This window comes from Porites lutea, chromosome 5 (assembly GCF_958299795.1).
Source record: "Porites lutea chromosome 5, jaPorLute2.1, whole genome shotgun sequence".
Classification (NCBI taxonomy): domain Eukaryota; kingdom Metazoa; phylum Cnidaria; class Anthozoa; order Scleractinia; family Poritidae; genus Porites; species Porites lutea.
Genome location: NC_133205.1, coordinates 10790571 through 10814949, shown reverse-complemented (window position 1 = coordinate 10814949; position 24379 = coordinate 10790571). Strand labels below are relative to the sequence as shown.

The 24379-nt window shown below is 39.1% G+C and overlaps 1 protein-coding gene and 1 pseudogene across 1 annotated transcript; one reads left to right on the top strand and one right to left on the bottom strand.

The window, feature by feature from the left end:
- Window positions 1–1027: 1027 nt before the first annotated feature.
- LOC140937897 (uncharacterized) lies at window positions 1028–14926 on the bottom strand. Its single transcript, XM_073387466.1, has 3 exons — window positions 14655–14926; window positions 1809–3292; window positions 1028–1267 (listed from the first exon to the last, which is right to left on the bottom strand). The coding sequence occupies exons 1-3, from the start codon at window positions 14914–14916 to the stop codon at window positions 1028–1030; spliced, it is 1986 nt and encodes a 661-aa protein (XP_073243567.1). The 5' UTR covers window positions 14917–14926.
- A 3471-nt stretch (window positions 14927–18397) lies between these two features.
- Window positions 18398–23962, top strand: LOC140937896 (NADH dehydrogenase [ubiquinone] 1 alpha subcomplex subunit 9, mitochondrial-like; annotated as a pseudogene).
- Window positions 23963–24379: the final 417 nt, after the last annotated feature.

The window sequence follows — 24379 nt, the reverse complement described above, 5'->3', positions numbered from 1 at the left end:
AGCGTACTGCGCTGGATCCTTTCGTGCAAGCTCCAGGTACATGGATGCGATGTGCTGAATAACTGAAGCCGTCCAGGGATGAGCGTTACCTAGCTGCTCTATGTAAACCGGCAGCGTCTTTGTTTGCCAAATTTCCAGAGCCTTCTTGTAGTCACCACAATGTCAGTAAGAATCTATAAAAAAATTAAAAATTCTTCAAAAATACCTGCTCATCAGTATGATGATTTACTTGATATCACTATAGATCATTTTCCTGAAATCTGAATTTCCAATGACCGACTGATTATTTTTGTATGTATAGCGGCAACAAAACTATGTATGTTCATGGCAGTGCCAGGATCCAGACCTTTAGATAAGAGGGTGGGGCGGACATCCAGACCCTTATATAAGGAGGGGGGGGGGGGGGGGGGCGGTCTCCAAAAAAATTTTTTCGACCCTTCAGAACTCAGTTTGGTCTAAAAATAAGTTGGGGAGGGGGGGAAGCGGTCTAATAGCCGGCTTCCGGGGCCCCTTCCCTGGATCCGCCACTGCATGGTTACATTCTGGGACTGTAATACTTGCATTATTTCCATAATCATCTGACAATCTAACAATTTATTCCGTGTCTTATCCTCGATGAACCTCTACTTTTACTGCCATGTTTGACTGTATGGGGACTGCATGGGCCGGGTGCTCGAATTTTCGGAAGTATCAGTAACATTTTTTACGATTGCTCTGCTAGCACCTAAACAAGACATCACCGTACCTATTAGCCTCAGCAGACTGAAAATTTTGAGCAACTCTCGGCTATAGGTTAAACGCCCATTATGACCCTCTTGTTTTATTGGCATGCTTAGGCGATCGAAAATAAATGAGGAATACGGGTAACTACATTCTTGGATTCTAGTCGCTTTGTTCTGTGCAGTCTTACTGCCGAGACCTTCTATTCACCATCTATGATGCTACTAATTACCATATTTACTCGAATAAGCGCCGCAGTTGAAAAAAAGAGAAACACCAACATCATATATATGGCGCCTACCCTTCTTCACCGCGTCCAACTTTCAAATGAACACCGTCCTCCAATAAGCGCCGCATTTGAGGCGCTTAGTAAGGGCCTCGTCGCTTGTACGAGTAAATAAGGTAAATGATATAGACGTGCCAAGCGAATATTTAGTTTCTTACGTCCAAGATCACAGTTTCCTGCAGCGATATACAGTTGAACACCCAACTCCTCTCTTAGTTTGATTCCCTCGAGGATTGATTTCCTTCCTCCTTCTACATCTCCCTTAAAGACAAAAGCAAGAAAATTAATATGAGCAAATGCCATAGACTGTATTCCTAAAGCTGATCAGTTGCGATTATCAATTACCTTACTACGTGAAATTTTGGCGACACTTAAATTTAGCGAATTTAGCGATTTTTTCTTAAAATCGCTAAATTTAGATCGTTGCTAAATTAAACTCAGTACAAAATGAAATTCCGCCATCTAGTCAATTTCACGCACATGTGTCGCCTTTTCTCGCGTGGGGTGATTTTCACGCGCGCTCGCGTTTCGCTCGCTCTACTATCCCTGAGAAAAAATGGGGGACTACTCGTAGTCTATCCAATCAGAAGCACTACCCAGATCTGGGTAGTGAAGCGTCATCAGTATGGAATTTCTGCGCTTGTTTCTCAGACGTCATTTCACGGGGACACCAGTGGTGTCGCGAAATGTCGGCTGATTTCTTAGGCTTACATTCGCTCTCTAATCCTGACGGATTAACGCAAGCTAATGTCTCATGAAAAAAGCAATCTACTGGAAGTAAGGACAAAAAAAAGTCTCTCACCTGGAGTAACACACACAAGCCACGTTTGGAGGTTACGTGAGCGTATTTCTCGCATTTCTGAGTCTCCTTTGGCAATCCTCTGAATATTGAGCAAGCTTCTTCAAACTTCTTACAAGCATGCTCCGCACCGTCGCTTTTGCAGTGTTCTGCGTCATCTAAACAACGGAAACCAAGGGAATTTACGCTGTATGCAAGTCTCTTACCGTCACGTATGGAGTCCCTAGCGATCTCACAACACTTTTGATACAAAAGGGTGCATTCCATAGGTGGTGATAACACTTTAGCTAAGAAGTCCACGACTTCATTAGCAACATCAATAGCAAAAATTTTGTCGTCGGGCTCACTAGAGTCACAAAGACAGATCTCAAATGCTTCCATGATATTTGCTTTATCTTCCCTGAACCTTTGAATGGCCTTTGATGAATCTCTTGTGAGAAACATATTGTGAAGATCTCGCAGAATCTTGAGGTAGTGTTGATTGAAAGCCGTCTCTGCGGAGCACCTTTCATTAGCCATGCCTAAGCTTTCTCTTTGCTCTTTGCAATAAGTCTTAACAAGCTGATGAATAGCAAAAACGTCTTCATCGTTCAATTTTTTAAGCAAACACCACTGAATCAATTTTGTCTTTTCTACTTCCACTTCAAAATCATCCTTGAACAAAAACCGGATGTCGTTCACAGAAAAACTCGTTGGGAATACGGAAAGGCGGACTAGGTTCCTCAACACCAGTTCAGGCAAAAGGCGAAAAAAGCGGTCAATGTTGGTATAAAACCGGGTTAGATGTTCGTTATCGCGTACAACTCTCACGGGATTTTTTCTCAGCTCTCGGGCAAAAACTTCGGGGCAGAATCCATCAGCCATCATTGAGCCACTGTAGCTAAGAAATAAGGGTATCCCGTCGCACAACTTGCCAATCTCTTCAGCAATAGCTTTTGGAATACGCGGTGCCCTTTTCAACAAAAGTTCAGAAGATGAGCAAGGATCTAAAGGATCGAGGCGAATCTTATGAATGCTGTCTGCTGAATCGAGGCTGTTGATGTCATACTGTGTTGTTATGATGGTTCGAATCTTCGGCGCAAACTTCACCATGAATTCAAAAAAGTCATCGAACTCTTTATCTTTTTGTGCATCTTCTGTGTTGTCAAGAATGACTATCGTGTCTTTTTCGTGCTCCGATAGCTTTCGCTTGCAGTGTGAAATCACATCACTGTCTAATGTCCAATGTCGATGATCTAACTGATGGAGAATGTTTTGGCAGATCTCTATGAGTTTTTTCTCCTTGACGTACACAACAGGCCAGTGTTCTTTTTGCAACAAGTGTCCGACATGGATTGCAACCTCTGTCTTGCCCATGCCAGGTAAAGCGATGATAATAATCATGTTTGATGAATTTGTTGTCAACTTTTCCTTGATCTGATCTACGACAGCATCCCTTCCAACAAAGTATTCGCACTGGTATGGTAGGTTGCTTGTTCGTCGTGGTACTAAAATAAAGACAAAAAGTCGCTTAGCGCCCCATCCCTCTGAAGATATCATCCAGGGGAACCTCGTTCCCAGGATGCTCTACTGCTCCTCCCTCTCTCGCTCCAGGGGACACGTAATAGAGGACCCTGGGAACGAGGTTGTCACCCAGTGTTCAGGACTTGGACTGTCGCCTGCGCATGCGTGCGCATGCCTGCGCGAAAATGGCTGTAGGGCACGTGTTTTAAAAAACTTTTGCAAACAATACTACTTCTGAAGGGTCAAAGAATCAAAAAGAAAAAACCATATATTTGAAAACAGATACCGAATTTTTATCACTTTCTAGTATTTTATTAATTTATGTATGCATAGTGGCGTTAATAGTAAATCGTGCGTAGCGCCATAACATAGCAACAGGGACTTTAAGATGCGACGACAGCGACGGCAACGGGAACGTTAAAAAAGCAAAAGGTTACGATGACCAAAACAACAACTTTGCACATGCATCACGCTTTTTTGTACATTTCTTTGCCGTCACATCACGACTACGACGTGAAAATGCCTATTTTCACCTTTTATGGGGAACGCAAACAAGCTACTACGAAATTTTCTTTCTCTTTCTGAACATGGATATGGTTGTTAGGAAATCAACCAAAGGAGAGTTCGCATAATTTTGACAAAATGGACTTTAAGATCCAACGAAGCGACAGCAACGAGAACGTCGCTTAAAAAGTGGATTTAATTGCGTTCTTTTAGCATTTATCGCAATTATTCCTACACACTTACTTTGTCAAATGTAGGTGAACACTCCTGTATTTGAATTCCTAGGGACCATATCCAAGTTCAGAAAGAGAAATAAAATTTCGTCGTTTCTTGTTTACGTAGTCCATAAAACGTGAAATTAGGCATTTTCACGTCGTAGTCGAGCGAAAACGGGCAGAGAAATGTACAAAAAAGCGTAGTGCACGAGCAAAGTTGTTAGTTTGCTTATAAAACCTATTGTTTTTTGTTGTCCTCGTTGCCGTCCGCATCGTTGGATCTTAAAGTGCCTAAAGTAAGTTAGTTGGAACTGTCGCGATGAACACTGAATGAACGCGAATTCACTTTTTAGGTGGCGCTGTTTTCGCTGCCGTCGCCTTCCTCGGATCTTATGTTCCCTAATAAGCAATAAGCAGACAGGTGCAATCACTAAATAACGTAAAACAAATACTGTAGTATTGGCCTCATTCTGAAACACACTTCTTTCGCACTATTTGTAGATATGTCTTCATCTAAAGTACGTTAATTTATATTAGAGATTGATTTTTGAAGATAATATATAGATTTAGCCAGGGATGAAAGCGAAGCTCTCGATAATTTTTATAATTTGCTCAAACAAAATATAAAGTCGCACATGTAATGCTAAGCGCTGAAAGGAACGAGAACGGTGAAAAAACAACAATAGAGCAGCACTCTTTTTCTGTACATTTCTTTGCCGTTATTTTGCACGATTACAACGTGAGACTTCCATAAACTTCCTAGTTACAAGTTTTATGGAGGAAATGTGGGAGGTGTTCTTGTTCACTTTTGTCACTGTCGCCCTTTCTCACCCTGGTGGCCGCCAGCATCCCGCCGCCACAAAATTTTATGTTTTTCCTGTCGCGCTACTTTCTCTTGTCCACTGTCTTTTTTTCCTCTCTATTCCAAATTTGTGGACATGACAATTAATCTAAGCTTAATACTTTAAACAACACGGATACAGAAATATTTTTCGTTTTCCATTTTTGTCTTGACTCTTTAGTTGTGTCTGCTTCACAAGACGCGGGTGGCAATACGCTTTCCCGCGAAAATAACCTGACAGTTGGCATCGGCTTACATGTAGTGGGTGTACGGGCGGTCGTTCGGGCATACGCTACGTCATAACCAAATTTTCTTGCTTTCATAGGTTACTAATTTCTCTTAGCAGTGAGGCGCCTCTGCGCGCGCGGGAGCTGCGCTATAAAGGTTTTTGCACACTGCGCAGTATGAGAGAAAAACTATAACTGGTAGTCTCGTGTAAAAAGAACGAGTTTTGAAATTTTTCTCGGCCATCTCACATTTAAAAAACTTCCTGTTTCTTATCCCAGTAACGAGGAGTAACTTATCTTGCCTATGTTTACAGTATACTGGATAGCTTTTGGGCCGACATGCCATGAAAACCTACTGCTTGTACAATAAACAGCACAGAACAGCAACAACTAGTTCACACACTTCGAACATCGTGCCGGAACGGTTGGCCGAGAGGGTTTGGTGAAAACAAACCCTCCCCTACGGTCCGAAGATACCAGTTCACACGATGACAGAGTGGCAGAAGCCTGACGATCTATTTTCGATTTCAAGTTCGGCGCAGCTTCGCTCAGTTACAAAAATCACGCCATTTGAAATCACGGTTCTTATGTGTGAACAAAAGCCTTATCCTGTATGGTTTTCTTGTCGGCGCAACCCGCAAGAGCTATAAATCACTATCCGGTATCAAGAGAGAATGAGCTAAGAGAGCGAATCCCTGTGCCCAATGATAATTTTTTAAAATCTATTTAAAGTTCGCGCGCGTGCTGCGAAGGTTATTTTTGTCTGTTGTTTCCGTGACCCGCGCAGTCTCTACTTTCACGTGAACGTGACATGTTTCGTCGCCAAACATTTGAAGTTTGACAGCCATTATAGTAATTATCGCCAGGAGCCGATACTAATCGGCTCCTGTTGTTGACATGTTTTTGATCAGCGCTTTCCATTCATAATTCAGGAATGAATTTCATTTACCAAAATTGCAGTATTGGAGTCAAAATTTCACTTTGAGATTAAAGATTGAGATTTTCTAACGGCTGGTAGCCTCATATAAAGTAACGAATATTGAATTCTGACACACTGTGAAAACCAGAGGCAAAAGTTTATCACGCGCGAAACACGAAACCTTTAATTAGTGGCAGGCTTCAATTGTTTATGCAAATGTGCAAGATATTTTTTCTCTTTTTCCAGGAATATTTTTCGTTCAGAAACAGTACCTTTGCTTTTAAGAATTATTCTTGAGAGTTTCAAACTGCATTACTTCTTCTTAACGTCTAACACTGGCGATGAATATTTCGCTGTGCAAACACAAATCAGGTCAGATGCTTCAAGCTGTTTTTAAAATAAACGGTTTTTGGTAAACAAGCCAGGACCGTTTTGATCTTCGTCAGCTACTCTGGCCAGATTATTCCACGTATAAATCTTTTGACTCGTCGACGAAAGAAATATAAAGTTTGCACGTCATATCGCTTGCTGTGCGTGATCGGTAGCCTGCGTGGCAGGCGTTTACGCCTGTTTTACGCCTGCCACGCAGGCTACGTGATCGGCAGTGAAATGAATTACCCGCCAAGTTTAAAATTATATGACGCCACTCTAACCGAACAATAAGGTGGCGTCCTTAAAATAACCACGCAGTGTGACACAGAACCAAGAATAGATTGAAAATAATTTTCGTGGGAAGAGAGTCGTGTAAGGGAGATTCGTTTTTCATCACCACTTAAACTTTAAAAAGAAATTAAAACTTTACTTTTTAAGCCGGAATTCATTAGCACAGGATTCTCATAGTTTATTGTTAGTTTATTTGTCACTAGTACTGCTATAGGACTGCTTGCATCAGTGTAAACTTACTCAATTCTTAAGTTTTGTATCTTGTTTTAGTTTTGTAATTTAGCCTTCAGTCTTCATTTCTACATAACATAATTTCTATCATTTTGACCCCTGGTCGTATATGAACGATGGAATAATAAAGTTAAAGTTAAAGTTACTAGCACTACAGAGAATTGCATGCATACTGAGTAATCATTTCCTCAGTGTGGTTTATGGTTCTTGATGTGTTCCTGACGGATCTGACCACAGATGCAGTTGTAAAGTGTTTTAATTTTCTTTTGACCTCTGTTTAAACCTAAAGCTTTAATTTAGTATTACGGCTAAATAAATATTTCTGTCATCTAAGGTTTTCTCCGTAAATCCTGGATCTACGGAATAACCGTACATGCATGCATGTAAGTTTCTTTGTCCGTGAATGTGATTATTTCCTGGTATGCCCGGGGGGAGGGTACTCCCTATGATGGTCTATACGGGGAGGCTCCGCCCGAAATCTCAGAGGGGTACTCAACGAATATTTGTACGGGGAGGCTCCGTCCCGAGGTCCAGCCCCTTACCCATCTAGAAAGCGTTCTATAGTTGTGAGTGATTCCTATTTTGTGATAGTGCATTTCCAGCAGTTAAAAGGGATACAAAAGTTAAGCTCCCCCCCACGCCCCTCCTGGGCTGAAGCTGAGACCCAGCTCATAAGTGTTGTTTCAAGGATTTTGAATTTTCACGGATAGTGAGATCTTCAGATTTGGGTTGTACACGGTAGGTTAAACCTAAGCTACCGGCCAAGTATGGAGAATTATGCTCTGTGCGAGTCAAGATCATTCTCTAACCGCTGATAGCCTGATGCAGTCCATTTAATTTTTTTTGAAGTGAGTCTTTGGACAAAAGCGCGATGTCTTGTTGTTCCTTCGTTGGTATTTACTCTGTTTACTGTTGTGTTGCTTAACAGTCTATGCGAATGTTTGGAATTCTGCAAGAATACAGTTCGTCTTCAGTTGCTACTATGGTAAAGTCTTTGGTGCAGAGAGCGAAACTACAATCATCGTCAAAAGTGTTGGGAAGGTTGCCTTCTTTACCTCTTCTTTTCCTTCCTCCCCCCGCCTCTGGCCCAATGTTGATAAAAAACGTTAATGACGTTAATGTTTGTGCGTGTAATTGTTCTGTTATATCCCAAAATTGAATTAGGGGGGACGGGGGATATTTAGCAAAACAGAAAACTCTCTTTTTTCAGGATTGAAATGGACTACTGTTAAGTTGTGCAACCTTTCCAACTGCTTTTGTCTGTGATTGTCTGAAAATTCTGGGTGTGGCCGTAAAAGGTCAAAACTCGACGACTTTAGATGTTGATCAAAACGTTAATGTTTGTGCGTGTAATTGTTCTGTTATATCCCAACATTGAATAGGGGGGACGGGGGATATTTAGCAAAAGAGAAAACTCTCTTTTTCAGGATTAAAATGGACTACTGTTAAGTTGTGCAACCTTCCCAACTACTTTTGTCTGTGATTGTCTGAAAATTCTGCGTGTGGCCGTAAAAGGTCAAAACTCGACGACTTTTTGTCAGTAGAAACGTCTTCAAAAAACACTCGTAAACAGTACTCTGTTTAAAAAAAATATTTGCCGTACCTTGTTAAGACAGTTTTTGGCGCACACACCCGTTTATATTCGGCATGTTTTGCAACCCGGTAAGTACAACTATTGCTCTCAGTCCAGGGCGCAGGAAGAGGGCCAAAATACAAATGTAAGATTATTTTCGGTGAAAGCTATTGACTATAGCATAGGTTGATATGCTCCAAATGTTAAAGCAAGATATAGTGCGTTCACCAGTTCCCCCAAAAATCATTCGGATCGCGACATTGCAGCTGGCATATTCCTTAGGAGCTCCCCCATTTTACAGAATTTCAGCACACGCCAATTTGCCACGCGAGCAAACTCGTGAGGCTGAGTGGAGATTTGCCGAATTCTAGAGGCCACTTTCTCTGGCTGAATAACTTTAGTTAAGCCCTTGTGGCACTGCTTTTCGAAACTTGTTTCAGAAAACGAGAACAAAGTACGCTCTTGATTTAGAATAAGGCGTCTATTGTCTTCGTTAATCTAATTAAAAAAGGTAACACAGGCAAAGTCATCACACACCACATTACTCCACTCTTGTAGCCGAAAATAATTCCTTTATAGTAGCGCTAACGACAACATACCCTAATTGACTTGTTCGGGGCTTTGCAACGACATTAATTAACCAAACGAATTTTCATAGACAATTTAGCTTAATTCTAAGTAAAATACGACATTACTCCATGGGTAGTGTTGAAATTAAACTCACTTTGCTAATTGACCTTTATGGAGCACTGTTTAAATGGAGTAATGTTGGGAAACAGTTGTTAAATTTATCCCCGTAGATAAATGCGACAAAAGCTGTCCATATTCTTACATGGTTTACATGTTTTTGCATTTTTCTTGTTTGAAAGTTGGTTAATTGTGCATATATGTTGTTTACTGTTCTCAAATTAACTGAATGATTGACAGGCGACGCTAGGACAGCAATTTCTATATGAACACTGAACATAGTAGCCTGCGAAGCGCAGACGCATTTCCGGTCGTCGCTTCTCTCCCTCCGAAAAATAGCTATTTTTCGGAGGGAGAGAAGCGACGACCGGAAATGCGTCTGCGCTTCGCAGGCTATGAACATAGCTGAATAAACTCTTTTATAGAGGTTCCGTATTACTTTCAGGTCTTACGAAAATACAGTCTAGAAGATTTTAATTGGGCACTTATCTCACTCCTACCTCGCAACTACAAACATCACGCTTTTCTAGGACAGTTTAACACCGCCAGAATGAAAAAAAAAACTTTATTGTGGCAGCCTTTATGCCATTTCTATTTGTAACATCTTTCAAATTATTTCGCTGATAGGAAACGGAAAAAGTTAACCAGGAATAATGCCGCTGATGAAAAAGATACATGTTTACATGACAACGACAGCAATCGTATAGCATTTTTTACTTAAAAATACCGCCATGACTTTTCGTTAAATCTAGTGAAATAGACCACCTGTTACCATTCTTTCTGCATAGTCCACGCGAAGAAAGCGTCCTCTTGCTTCATGAGGAAAATTAAAGCCCTTAAATGTTTTCTTCTGACGTTCTTAAAAGAAAGCGTTTTCACGCAGTGGATTTGTGGTCATGCTATGAAATGTCACACACGTCAGATGCAAAATTCTCCTATTTATTATTTTACCGAAATATCACTTTCATTATATTTCTTAGATAGTTTTTAAAGTGCATTATCAGCACAGTTCTAGGGCGAGATACTCTCAATCAAATGTTAAATGCGACAAGTTTTATAAGCGTTTAAAGTTGATTTCCTATTCTCCTTATCATCGTCAAAAGTGTTGGGAAGGTTGCCTTCTTTACCTCTTCTTTTCCTTCCTCCCCCCGCCCCTAGCCCAATGTTGATCAAAACAATGTTTGTGCGTGAAAAAGGGGGGACGGGGGATATTAAGCAAAAGAGAAAACTCTCTTTTTTCAGGATTTAAAATGGACTACTGTTAAGTTGTGCAACCTTTCCAACTACTTTTGTCTGTGATTGTAGCTTTTTAAATACTGATGGCTATAATCGAAAATACTGATTTGCCATTGGCTGTATAAAACGCGGTTTACACGTGAAGATGTTGAACTCTGTTCTGTCCCTTTTACGGTTCGTGAAAGAATGCAACTTGTTTACGGGGTCATTTTGCTCAATAAGATTTTAAGAAATCACCTCCTTTCCAAAAATATGCAACGAAATTATGCATCATTCACTTCAGTGTTACCCTAAATTATCTCATGCACTGGATCATGGAATTTTGCGTGACATCTTCTCTGGCGCTCGACAATTGAGATAGCCTGAGTATCAGGCCCCTTAGGAAGGCCTGATACAATTGAGAGCAAAAATATGTCAAACTCTTGGCAATAAGACAAAACATTCACACCGTGTGCTGCGAGGACGATTATTTTCCAAACGGAAAATTTAAATTATTTAATAGTTTGTTTCACTAGCTCAATGTACCCTGTTTTTCCAAAAACTTTGTTTTCTATTGCCGATTTGTTTGCCGTGCGTTATCTGTGGGTCGTATTCAAAGAAGGAAAATGCTGTGTTGGGACCATGAGGAGACACAAAGGGCTTGCACTGTAAGTATCCCGGAAGGCTCCATACAATTCCTTATAATTTTGTTATAAGGAATTGTATGGAGCCTTCCAGGAGACTTTTATTCATTAGCTTAGGCGCGGCGGATTTTGTCACGTATGATCAGCGCGAGGTGTTTTTCCCGACACCCTTCTGTCAGGAAAATGTCATCATATGAAAGCAAACCAGACACGATCGCGTCGGCAGGCCGAAGCCGGCAAAAATAAAAGGCTTTTCTTCTTCCAGTTTTGTTTCGATGTGGTCAAAATAAATCAGGTTTGGGTTAGGTTGTAGGTAATAAAATATTATCTTATTCAGTTCTCAAGGACCTTTAGAAAACGAGATAATTGACTGGAGAAAGAAGCGTGAAAACGCTTTTCTGGAAGAAAATATATTTTAATTCTCGCAGCAATTTTGCGAAATCGCGAAGCGCAATATATTCAGTTTCTTCCAAAGCCGTCATGATTAAGCAGTGTAATGCCATCACAACTAAAAATGAATTTAGTTTGTATCGCAAAAGCCGCGAAAATAGAGATGAAACAAAAAATGGATCGGAAAAATTAATAAAATCACCAAAAAACCGTCTCGCGGTTGTGTAGAAAACGAAGACCCTGGTCGAAATTTTGTATAATTGAAGATATTGTTGTTTCTTACACATCTAAGGTCGAGATACCCGTTTCTAGATATTTATAAGTGATTTTGAGGGGGTCTTCGTTTTTGGGTCTTAGGTCTTAGGTCTTCGTTTTCTACCCACCCAAACAAACCGTTGGTTTATTTAACCTAACCATGAAAAGGAGACGTCTGCACGCAGAGTTCATTTCATACTACATGTAGTTGTGATTTCGGGAACGGACCTCGGGAGCCTCATTGCCGTAATATCTTCGACATTGCAGAAACTACAGCAGAATCGCCCTGCTCGCGTGCTAACTTTCCCTTCCAATTATGACTATACAGTACCAGTGAATTGTTTCGAAATTTAAAGGGGCGAAATTTATTTCCATCAGCGCGTAGTTAGCTAGTTAAGCAATAATAATGCACAGCACTGTAAATAACACGGTTCTAGAATATCTGACGGCTTCGCGTTTTGTTCGTCGCTGCATGCGATTTAATCGCTTATAACCTAACAGAAAATGCATGAATACAAACAAGCTCGCTGTTCCACAACCCCGCACTGAATTTTAAAAGAGAAGCCTTTCTTATAACGGAAGAGTGTTGTAGAACAGCTTGTCTCTGAAGGTGCGGCAATAATTTTTTTAACGGAAAATTAAAAAACCTTAATTTAGATATATGTATCTTTACACAAGGTCTAAATGTGAAGCAGGTTTTTTATTGTTATATCGTTATTATTTTAGTTTTTATCTGGTTATATTTCTATACTTGAATGTAAATATACCTAAGGGAAATACCTTGTATTACCTTACCTTACCTTAGACTACGAGTAGTCCCCCATTTTTCCTCAGGGATAGTAGAGCGAGCAAAACGCGAGCGCGCGTGGGGGTTGATTTTCACGCGCGCTCGCGTTTTGCTAGCTCTACTATCCCTGAGGAAAAATGGGGGACTACTCGTAGTCTAACCTTACCTCTGTGATGTGTGTAAATTTGTCTTTTGCTATGATTTTAGACAATACGACTTCTCCTGACTATCAATTGTGCTTTAAAACAATGTATCAAGCGCGCGATAAAGAAATTGTCTAAGTGCCACGGTGTAGCACTTTATGACAAAGTTTTAACTGGAAAACTTGTTGCCATCTGATGTACACCTGTATAGTTTATGTTTGTAAGCTCTACCTAAAATAATCACTGGGTTACACTGCACCCATGGGTGTGCCACCTAAAGTGCAGCCTATGTTTGTTAGCTCTACCTAAAGAATCACTGGGTTACACTGCACCCATGGGTGTGCCACCTAAAGTGCAGCCTATGTTTGTTAGCTCTACCTAATGAATCACTGGGTTACACTGCACCCATGGGTGTGCCACCTAAAGTGCAGCCTATGTTTGTTAGCTCTGCCTAAAGAATCACTGGGTTACACTGCACCCATGGGTGTGCCACCTAAAGTGCAGCCTATGTTTGTTAGCTCTGCCTAAAGAATCACTGGGTTACACTGCACCCATGGGTGTGCCACCTAAAGTGCAGCCTATGTTTGTTAGCTCTACCTAAAGAATCACTGGGTTACACCGCGCTCTGTGACGGACGTTTGCCTCGCGCTCTCTTCAGAGACAAAAAAGCTATAGTCTGTTTGGCCAAAAATCAAGCTTTGTTCCCCCCTAAAAATTTGACACCATATTGGGCCCCGAAAGACGTTAAAAGTTCCTCCACAATAGAAGAGTGTTTTGCTAGAGGTTAGAAACATTTGGCTTACATGAGTTTCAATATAAAGGTTCCAAAACGTACCAGCATAATTATAGCACACAAACATTGTCATCAAACTCCTGGCATGTAGCCTGAATAAGCCAAGCAAATATAAATAAAGCATATAACGAGAAATATTCGTCAAATGGTCTCGTTAAGTAAATTATACTTCACTTTGCGAAAGAAATTTATCTCTTGTATCCGTGTTACGCATCGAAAAAGCGAGGAGTCATCGCATGACATTAGGTAACAGAGGTAATACCCACGGGTTTCACGCATTCCAATTCCACGATTTTTCGCCGAGTAACAAATTTAAAACTTCAACTCTTACCTTACAGTTGTCGGTTCATTTACCTTACATTCGCCAACACTAGTAAACATGGACAAAACGATGAAATCCGGCACTCTTCTTTCAGAAGTAGCAAGCCGCATGAAGTAAAATCCACCGATATGCGCTGCATTCTCACCACAAATATAAACATTTGTCGTGGAGAAAATACGACGAGGAGGAAAAAATGCCAGATCTTCGCCTCGGCAATGTATTCTAGCTACCAAGCCGGCGTATCTCCAGAAGGTGGACTCGAAGTGGGACAAACCTTGTGATTTTTTCAGGACCGCTTTACGCGCAAACTAATTTATTCTGGCGCGAAATGAAGATTAAGAAAATGTATCTGAAATCTAATACACGACAAGAAAATTTTCGCACTTTCGAGGAGCGCGACATATTAAATGGGATTAAGTCGGATTAGCTGCCAGCGGAGAAAACATCCCTGCGTGGGATTGTACTTCCAGTAAAAAGCCTCTGTGTCCTCTCATGCAGCGCGCGGCAGACATTCCCGTCGCTCGGCTTTTTTTACATGGCTTGTTTACGTTCGCACGTACTAGTGCGTGTCTAACAAACAGCTTAGCATATCTGGAGTACAATATTCGATACAATATCGTAACTACAGTTCTCTACATATCAGAATACGTGAATCACATGTGAATCAACATAATCGTTTGTAAGTTACTTGTGCCGCCGAAAGATACTTCTATATCTACTCTCAGCGCAGGATACATTTTATATTGTAGATCCGAAAAAGAGGAAGATACTTGTATTAAAAGCTTCTTAGTTAAAAGTTTTTAAAAAACTTGTTAAAATTCTCTGATTGCTCTTCAATGGAAATACGAGCCTGATTCATATCTTACTTGGCTTAACCGCAGCCGGACATCATGTTATATTTTGCCTTCAACATGAATAGAACAATATACACACTCACCCCATTCTTTGATCTCTTTGGCTAGTTTAAAGTTCCCTGCAGTTTCCAAATGGGCTGACAAGTAACCCATATCTCCGGGCCAAATCTTATGCTGTCTACATAGTAATTCTAAAAACTCTAGGGAGTTATTGGTGGATTCAATCTCTCCCTCTGCCAATTCGTCTTTGCACAAAAATTTCAACGTTCCCAATACATCATCCGTTATTTTTCTGGACGTGAGAACGATGAAAGTACGAAAATTTCTATCACTAGAAGATGCCATTATATTCTTGGTGATCGAATTAAGGCCGGAAGAACTGATTGTAGTAGAGGCAGGATCCAGGAAGTGAATGAAAACGAGGTTGGTTCAAGTTTAGAGGCAGGAACGCGTGACCAACCCCCAAGAACGTCTGCGTGGGAGGCTAGTTTAGACGCCGTTTGTATGCAAACAGATAAATCATTAATTAATTCGGAAGAGGTTGCAGATTGAGGAACCTCCCAAAAAATTTCATGCATTGAAAAAATAGTAAACAATCGATCATACATTACAAACAGGTAGTACCGTATTTATTCGAATAAGCGCCCAACCTCGAATTAGCGCCCTCTTCGAATAAGCGCCCATCCTAAAGGCAGAAAAAGTTAATAAGCGCCCACCCCCTCCCCCTTCCACTCAAACTCAAATAAGCGCCCACAACCAAAACCCACCCCCTTCTCCCTCCCATCCAACAAAAATGAATAAGTACTAATAAGAGACTTCCCCGAAGACGGAGTCAGTTCTTAAGGGTATTTTACAGAAACTTGCTTTGTTACATCTTCGCGTTTTGTTAGTACCTTTTTTTGATTTGTCGCAATATAAACATACTGCACTTGCTGAAAATAGAGAAAATTTAATAAGCGCCCAGTTTCGAATAAGTGCCCACCTCGAATAAGCGCCCACTCTCAAGGTCCAAAAATTTAATAAGCGCCCAGGGCGGTTAATCGAATAAATACGGTAACTCTGATGCACTCCTGACGGCTCACTGTACAATAACCTTTACTTTCAAAAAAACTACCTCTTAGTAGTAGATAAATAAATAAATAACTAGAAAAGTAAATAATATAAAAGATAAATAGATAAAAGTGAATACTCAAGATTCTCATATAGTATCACTACAGCTGCTTCGGCGCACGACTCTTTCTTTACAGTTACATTACGTACCAATTTAACAATGGTGGATAAACTGACCCGATTTCGCGCGGGCGTGATTTGTTGGTCGCCGCCATGTTTATAAGCCAAGGTTTCAAGAATGAAACTGTGTGGTATGTATCGTTATTTAACTTTGATTAACTATGCTTGCTAATGCGCTGTATAATCTGGGAAAATTTTTGTAAAGATTTAAATCCATGAATGGTAACTTGATAAGCATTTGCTATGTGTGCTTTTTAAAGCGAAATGAACTCAGCTGACCTATAGCTACCCTGCGAACACAGTCTCCTTCGATCTTCCAGGATAAGTCTGGAAGAGGAAGGAACCTCGGCTGGTGCGTGATATACCAAGTGAATAACAAGTCTCGTGTTACGACACAAAGAACACAATAATGATCCCTAGCCCTTACACAATAACACTATAAACTTCACACAATAGAACGAGACAATAGTGCATATATTGACTTAATATATCGAGCATCACCCGAAATCTCTGCCAACGTCCTTGACAATTCATATTGGGCATGCTCCATATTCAAACCAACTGAGTCGCTCAACCTCGCTTTGAAACTAATGTCCGTGGGAGTTTCTTGAAGCTTTCATTCAAAAAACTGAGGTGCAAATAAGGTCAATAAGCTATAAAAATCTTTAATTTTGGATTTTTTAGTATAAATCTAGAAAACCATTAAAACATATTGGCATATAAATTTCAAGTAGTACCTGGAAAATGAACCAGAAGTGACGGATACACGTGAAATATTAAAAGCATTGATCATTTAGATGCAACTTGGATTCTGTAGCCTCATGATCTTATTTTGAATTGATGTTATGAATGAGCAAATACAAAAGAATAGGCATAGAAATTATTTCCTGAAGAAGGAAATAATCCAAGAACTTTGTGTAACACTTACTGGATTGTGGATGCATTCACTCAAGTAAAATCGGCTAAGCATGGTTAAATCCAAAAGAAAACTCAACTCAAATCGGGGTGCATTTTCCAGTTTTTCTAAAAACAGGACTAGTGCTCCACCGCAGTTAACTGAATGTTGAATGGTTAATTTTCTCAAAATTACTTCTTGAAGTTGAAGCCGCAGCCATTTGTTTTGTCATGGAGGGTGGGCATAGAAAAAGTCAGCAAAACTCCAGAATACATATGCGTGCGGAGATAAAACTGGTTTATCCAGTATGAAACTTATCTAACCCATCCAAATCACATGATTATCGGCAAATCAAAGGAGTGTAAAGATGTCGGCAGAGTCACTTCCTCTTTCCCAACTTATCTAGGAAGGATCAAAGCAACTCTACTAGTAGGGTACAGCTGATCTAAGATAGAATTAAAACTTCAACCATAGTACAGTGTACAATAAAAAAGCTTTTCATAAGAATCATATCTTTTCAAAGGAGCTATTTTGCTAGAAACACTCTCAAATGAAAATAAAGAACCCACTGTTTTCCCAGAAAGAAAGTAAATAAATTTTTAAAACATGATGCTGGCCATGTGGTTATGTATTTTCAATCTGTAAAACGGCAGTTGCAAAGTTGTAGACATTAATTTTTTTATTTTGACCACCACCAGACTTGCCAAGTCTCATGAGTCTCACGATTGTAGGACCTGTCTCACGCTGTCACGAGTTGGAAACTGATTTCTTACACTTTCTCAAAAAGTCAAACTTCAAAAAATTTTGGAGCTGTAGGGTTGTTTCCAAGTCAGATATCAATAGATAGCCAGTTCAACCCAAAGAAAACACTTAGCGGTGGCATTTGATTTTATTCTTTTAGCCAACTGTGACTTGCTGCTGCCACCAAATGTGCAGGCCTACTGTTTTTCTTGTTTCAAAATGGCTCCAACAAACCATGGAAATTACAAAAACTAAATAATGTAAATCGTAAAATTTATTGTGATGTTTACTGCTCAAGCTCTAAAGTGATATAGTGACTTCAAATACCCATAATCTCTACTGAAAGTCCTTCAATTAGAAAATTTAAGACATCTCATGACATTTTACCCATTTCTCACTACGTTTCCCAGCTCTAGGTTCAGAATCACATTTTTTGTCTTTTGGGTGTTGGCAAGTTTGCCCCAGTCCACCTAGCTCCTTTATAATCATTCTTTAAGTATTATAGTACCAAGTGGACAAGAACAACATTGATATTGTGATATTGTTGGAAAGGTCAGCACTGAAGAGGTGGAAATATATACCCAGGGATACCTTTTATGAAAGCATAGTTATATGTTAGCTCTCCCAGAACATCATCATCATCATCATCATCATCCTCATCATCATCATCGTCACCATCTCCCCATCTCCCTCACAGGTCACCAAATCTCATGTATAATATCAACTTTTGATCATGTGCTTTTCTGTGCTTTTATACTTTGGAAATTAACTCATATTATCCCAAAATTTTTTTTTGTAATTGGGGCATTTTTGCACTTGTTCTATCACTGATAAAGATTATTAAATTAAAAAGCGAATTTTGATGGTCTGTGTCTCTGTGCCTCATGTTACATGTATGTCCTACATCATATATATACTTGCGTGATATTTTTGGTAGGGGGGTGGGGGTGGGGGTGGGGAATGGTCATTGATATTTTTGATGGGGGTGGTAATGCAAAAGAGATGGTCTCCAGAATTTTGATCTCCAGAGGTTGGCATATTTGCGCTATTAGTAATAATATTACAACTGTTGTCAGAAAATAATTCTTTTAAGAGTGCTTATGTAGACTTGTTGTGAGTGATCTGTTGTTGGTGAGCATTTCTTTTAATATTCTTTTTAGCATGCAGATCTTGCCTGCTGCTTTTTCTCAGCTCCCTTTCCTATTTCCACTACATATTAAAGTCAGTGTAAAAGCTTAGCACATGTACATCATTACTTTCACTTTTTTGCATGTAGGCTCTCCAGCAAGACCAGTTTTTGGGCTAGCTGTTTCTTGTCAGGTGAGTGATAGAAAGATATGTTATAACTTTTGAAGCAGCTGCAGCAAATGAATGTTCACCCGTTCAAAAAATTAAAAAAAGTGCCACTCTCAGTTTTCCACTTCAACCACCTACAACATCTAATGAGCTCAGCCATGACATGTGTTCCAGGTTGCAGCCCTCAACAACAGCTCCAATAGTTATCATCATATTGCGATTATCATAACTTTATCACACAGTATATTTAACGTATTTCACAATGTTATGACCGATAGAATTAAAAAATGTCTGATCAAATTATCAAATTTTAGAAATGTTAGGTTTGTGGAGAGGGGAAAACAATTGAACCCAGGGAAAAGTCTGTTGATGAAAGATCAGACCAGGTTGTCTATTTATAACTACAGAACGGAGCAAATTATAGGTTTACCTTCTAAAAATATTGCATCTGTTATTAAGTTAACTAATTTAGTTTTTTCTGTTATCTCAGAGAAATGTCAGCTACCTGCCAAAGGCATGTCCTGGAGGAAGATCCTCTTGTAGTGGAGTGGTTGCAACTGTATTTGGGAGTACTGACTTTTTAGGACGATAATTATGTCCTCAATAGACTAGGTAATTACAGCTGAATGGGGCTACAAACTTGTTTGACTACTCAAGTGATACTGCCTAGTATATATAAAGTAGTTTTCTATGTTCATTAGCCACTGCTCAGTTATCTCACTGAGGATCAAGGGGGGCAGAGTTTAGATCTTACGTGGCTTGAAGCAGTAGCAGAGGGCACCTGTATAATTTTGGCAATGTCCAGTTTTATCTTTCTTGGTCCTGTGTAATTCAGCCATCAGCTGTGAGGGAGAAAATTTGTGCTGTTCATTGTTCTTTGTAAATTCCAGTCTTAAAAGTATGCATGGACAGCTAAGGCAAAATGTGGTGACCCACATCATGGTGGAGCTTAATCTGGATGTGTCAACAGTTGAAGAAGTCTTCTTACTCAGTTCCTTTGTTTGGTTATTAAACCTGCTCTCAGTTTCTTGTACACTGCAATCACACATGCAACATGTAAAGAACCCATCCCTATTTTGCTATGTCTGACTGATCAAGTTTTTGCTTCCTGTGTTAACATCTTTCAGTTGTCTAAAATGGTACACCCTCTTTTCACAGGGCGTGGTGGAAATCAGATCATTGTGCCATATCGTGGAGATGAGTATGGCTACAGGCACCTCAGGCTTATGGGGGATCTGGGACAAATAATGTTTTTTGTAAGTCATATGATTAATTCCTAAAGAATCTTCTGTTTTTATCTTGAAAAAGTGATTTTCTTAATGTAAAGCTTTATTTTGCTCTTTTGAGGTGTGGTGTACTTGAACATTGTTGATAATTTTGTGTTGAGGAATTGGGACTACTGGGCGGGAGGTCGTGGGTTCAAACCCCGGCCAGAACAACACTCAGAATCTTTAAATAACTGAGGAGAAAGTGCTGCCTTTGCGAAGACAATCTGCAAATGGTTAGACTTTCTAGTCTTCTCGGATAAGGACAAAAACCGTAGGTCTTGTTTTACGGCACTTTCACTTACCTGGTTCTTGTGGGACGTAAAAGAACCCACACCACTGTTCATGAAGAGCAGGGGATGTGGTCTCTGATGTTGTGGTCAACCTCTCCTGGGCTTGGTGGGTTATCTGTTAGGACTCACTTAAATTGTATTTCTGCTGTTGTGTGTTCCACTTCATATGGTGGAAGTGATTAAATAAATAAATAAACTTTTTAAAAATGCATTTACCATGGCTTAAGACATTACTCTTATTCTTGTCCCTTTCATTTGTACTTCCAAGATGAAGGTTGTTGTGTCTAAGAATAAGCAAGTTAGTACTCAATACAGCCATGCCTTTAAATTAATTTTCACAGGATTATCACCTCAAGGATGCTGAATCTGTGGCTAAAATGTTCACACATTCTAACTGTGTCATTAACTTGATTGGTAGACAATATGAAACAAGGTATACAGTAATACTAAAATAATTGTGATGTTGATGCTCTCTTCTACAAAGAATATCAAAATGCCTGTTACATGATTAAAACAAGAATCACTTCGTGAATTTTACCGGGGCCAATTTTGTCTTGGCAACCCACGTGGAAGGGTCATTTTCATCAACAAGTTTGTAGGGCGACATGAAAATCTTTTTTATTGCAAATATTCTTTAGAGATGAAAACAAGGTGTAATGAATAATGTCAACTCCCAATCCTAGGCTGTCAAGTTACACAGTTTTTCTCACGTGTTCAGATCAATTACATAATAATAAGATATTTCTTAGCAACAAGAATCCAAAGTAGCTAAGAATACCAAGGAGAAAAACATACAAATTGTACATCAACGTCTAATGAATAATGTGAAAAGACAAAATGTTAGGGAATCCCGCTTTTGAACAGTTGAGAATTTGCGCATCTCGCTAACGTAAATATTGCGTGACAAAGGTTATTTGAAAATATTTTGTTTTGTTGCTTCATAAGTCAAAGCAGTTGTAGACTTCCTCCTAATGAGTTTTAATTGTTTGTTGAAAAATATTTGGTGAAGTTTCCTGTAGGGAGTGCGAATTGTAAGGTATTGAAACGCATAAACAAAGCTTGGCGCATGCAAGTTTAGTAAGTTAAGATTTTTGCTTTGTCGTAGTGTACACAGTTCTACGTCCACCAAGCTTTGTCATCGCTAGGATGAATACTGTAACAATATTTTGCAATAGACAGGGATCTCATTTATTGATATGTGGTAAATATAGTCGCATTAAACCATTCCGTGTGCAAACTAATCAAATTGATATTTACATGGTTACAGTTGTTGCTCCCTACTTCAAATTTCTGAACCAGCGATATATCTCAGCGAACACTCCCAAAAGTAACGAGCCAGCAATATATCTCAGTCAGCGATATATCCCTAACAATGTAACTTTGAAAACACAGAAACGCGTTGCATTTTATGACCGGTGCCAGCCTTCGGCTAGGCCCCGGTAATCAGTGTTGATTGGAATTTATTTAACACCATAAACTTAGTAGAGGGTAAAGGATAAATGCTGTACCGTATTTATTCGATTAAACGCCGTGACACTTATTAAGTTTTTAGTGTTTCCAGTGTGGTGTTTATTGAAGGGCGGCATTTATTTGAGGGCGGCGTTTATTTCAATGTCACTTTTTTAAAATCACTGACAACAGTTGTTGTAAATCGTTTGTAAATATTATGTACTTTAGAGGTTCCAGTGTCTCCCTTATTTTCTGAGATAGAATCGTAAATGTCTGCCATGGATGGTGTAAATTACCAAGTTATACAGAAGTTTTTCTTATTACCTTTGAGTAAATACCGCATTCCTCCGATTAGTTGCGGCATTTATTCAAGGGGGGAGTTCATTGGTTATTTTGCTTCCATCTGTGGTGTTTGAGTGAGGGTGGCGTTTATTCGAGGGCAGCATTTAATTGAATAAATACTGTATCTCTACAGGAACTTTTCTTTTGATGATGTGCACAACACAGGAGCAAGAGTTATAGCTAAAGCTGCAAAAGAAGCTGGAGTCAAACGAATGATCCATGTCTTAGCACTCAATGCCAGTGAAGACAGCCCATCAAAATTTCTACAGTCCAAGGTGAAACTACTTCCTAAACAGTAAAAAAATAGGAGATTGACTCATAATGATTTGAGCACTTAACTTTCAATGACTTCTTTTAAATATTTTACAATTTACATCTTCAGTTAACCCTTTGATGACCACTTTGGTAGTTTTTGGTCCATATAGAATGATGCATGTTTTCCTTCCTTGGAAGGAAAATAGGTTAATACCTTAAACTGAAAGCGTGAAAGCTTCTAGTTTAAGCTTTTAACTTGGTAAGCGGCAATGTCAGCGAAGAAACAATGTAGAACTTTCCACTGATTCCTCATTTTGGAAATTGTGACCAATCTTGACAGAGTTACTCAAAAATACCAAGTAGCATCTTGGGGAAAAATCGACCAGCTGATTTTTCTATTTACATACTACTCTTTGTAGATTGAATTTGTCCCTTCCCTATATATCTAAAACGTTTGCCAGCCACAAGTCCATGCAAAAAAGGCAATAAAGAGGGCAACAAAACCTCATAAAAGCAAAGGGTAAAAAGAGAGTGAGAAAGAAAGATCGAAATTATTACAGATTCGCCAAAAAAAGAAAAACAAAACAAGACAATACAAATTTTGGCTTCATATGCACATGTGCCACAAGCAAAAAAGCTATTTAATTACAAATATGCCCTAATTGTTGCAAAACTCATTTTTTGCCATTTCCTAAGCAAATTTGCCAAAAACCAGTCCAAATAAGAGTAAATGTTGAAAAAAATGTGTTTTTTTGCTACATCTTGCTGGCCATGGCCAAAGGATTAAACCACTGTATAATTATGCTAAAATGTTTCTGTGTTGCTTTTATTTTTCAGCTTTTGTCTTTTTTAACACTGTCGTTATTTTTCTGGGATTTGGTAGTAAAAATATTGATTTGTTTCTTCTGTGATTCTTGACCAATACTTGTGGGAAGTTATTATTCCTCGCTAAGTAACAACCTCTAAATTGGTACAGTAATGAAAACCTGTGGACAGTTCTCTTGATCTAGAAGATATCAAACTTCATACAATCTCTACCTCCATAATACAGATGCCTTTGTAATGTGGACACTTGGTTAATAATGTCCCTTTGGTGTCTGTAAATCAAAGAGGTGTGACTGTACAATGTGTTTACTGTGTTTTGTTCTTGTGTCAGGCTTGTGGAGAGGCCGCCGTGCGAGAGGAGTTTCCAGATGCTACCATACTGTGACCAGCCACATGTTTTGGCCATGAGGATCATTTCTTAAACTACTATGCATGTAAGCTAAGCATAAAGCTGAATATACCTTTTCTTTGCCTTTAAAAAGTAACAACTTGCTTAAAAGTTAATTTACCTTCTACAGGGACAGGGTAAAGAGTAAAATTAATGGAATGCAAATTAATGTAGGGTGTTTTGTGATGTTTTGGAAATTGTTGTTAAGCTTTTATCCTCAACACCAAGGAAATGCCCTAAGAAACTGGATTTGTATAGAGTCAAAAAAGGTATTTCTGTAGTTTATAAATAATATTAGGCAAATTTTGCAATAACAATGCACATTGCACAATGCACAATGGTACATTAATTTGCCATCACTGCACTACTACTAGTAATATGTGAATTTCCTGCAGGAAATTTTATGGAAGACATGTTACAGTGTGACTTCTGGAACCAGGGTACTTGGAAGAAGATTATCCATAATAATAATAATAATGTCGATTTAAAAAGCACTTAATTTAGCTTAGAAAGAGTTAATTTAACTAAGAAAAATTTATTCGAACTAAAAACATTTCATTTCAGTAAAAAAAAACTGTCAGCCTCATAAAATTCAAAAGTTTCTTTCCGTTTTTTTTAAAAAAAAAAAAATAATAATAAAGTAGTAAAAAAGTCTTTATTCATCAAAAGTTAAAAATACATATCTTTTGTTACAAGTATATAAAGTGTAAGAAAACAAAAGATTCTCAAGTTTGTTTTTGCAAACGGACCAATAAAGTTCAAGGTTCAACTATGTGTGTTTTTCTTTTTTTAAGGGGGGGGGGGCTTTTTTCACACCGCAAACTTTTTA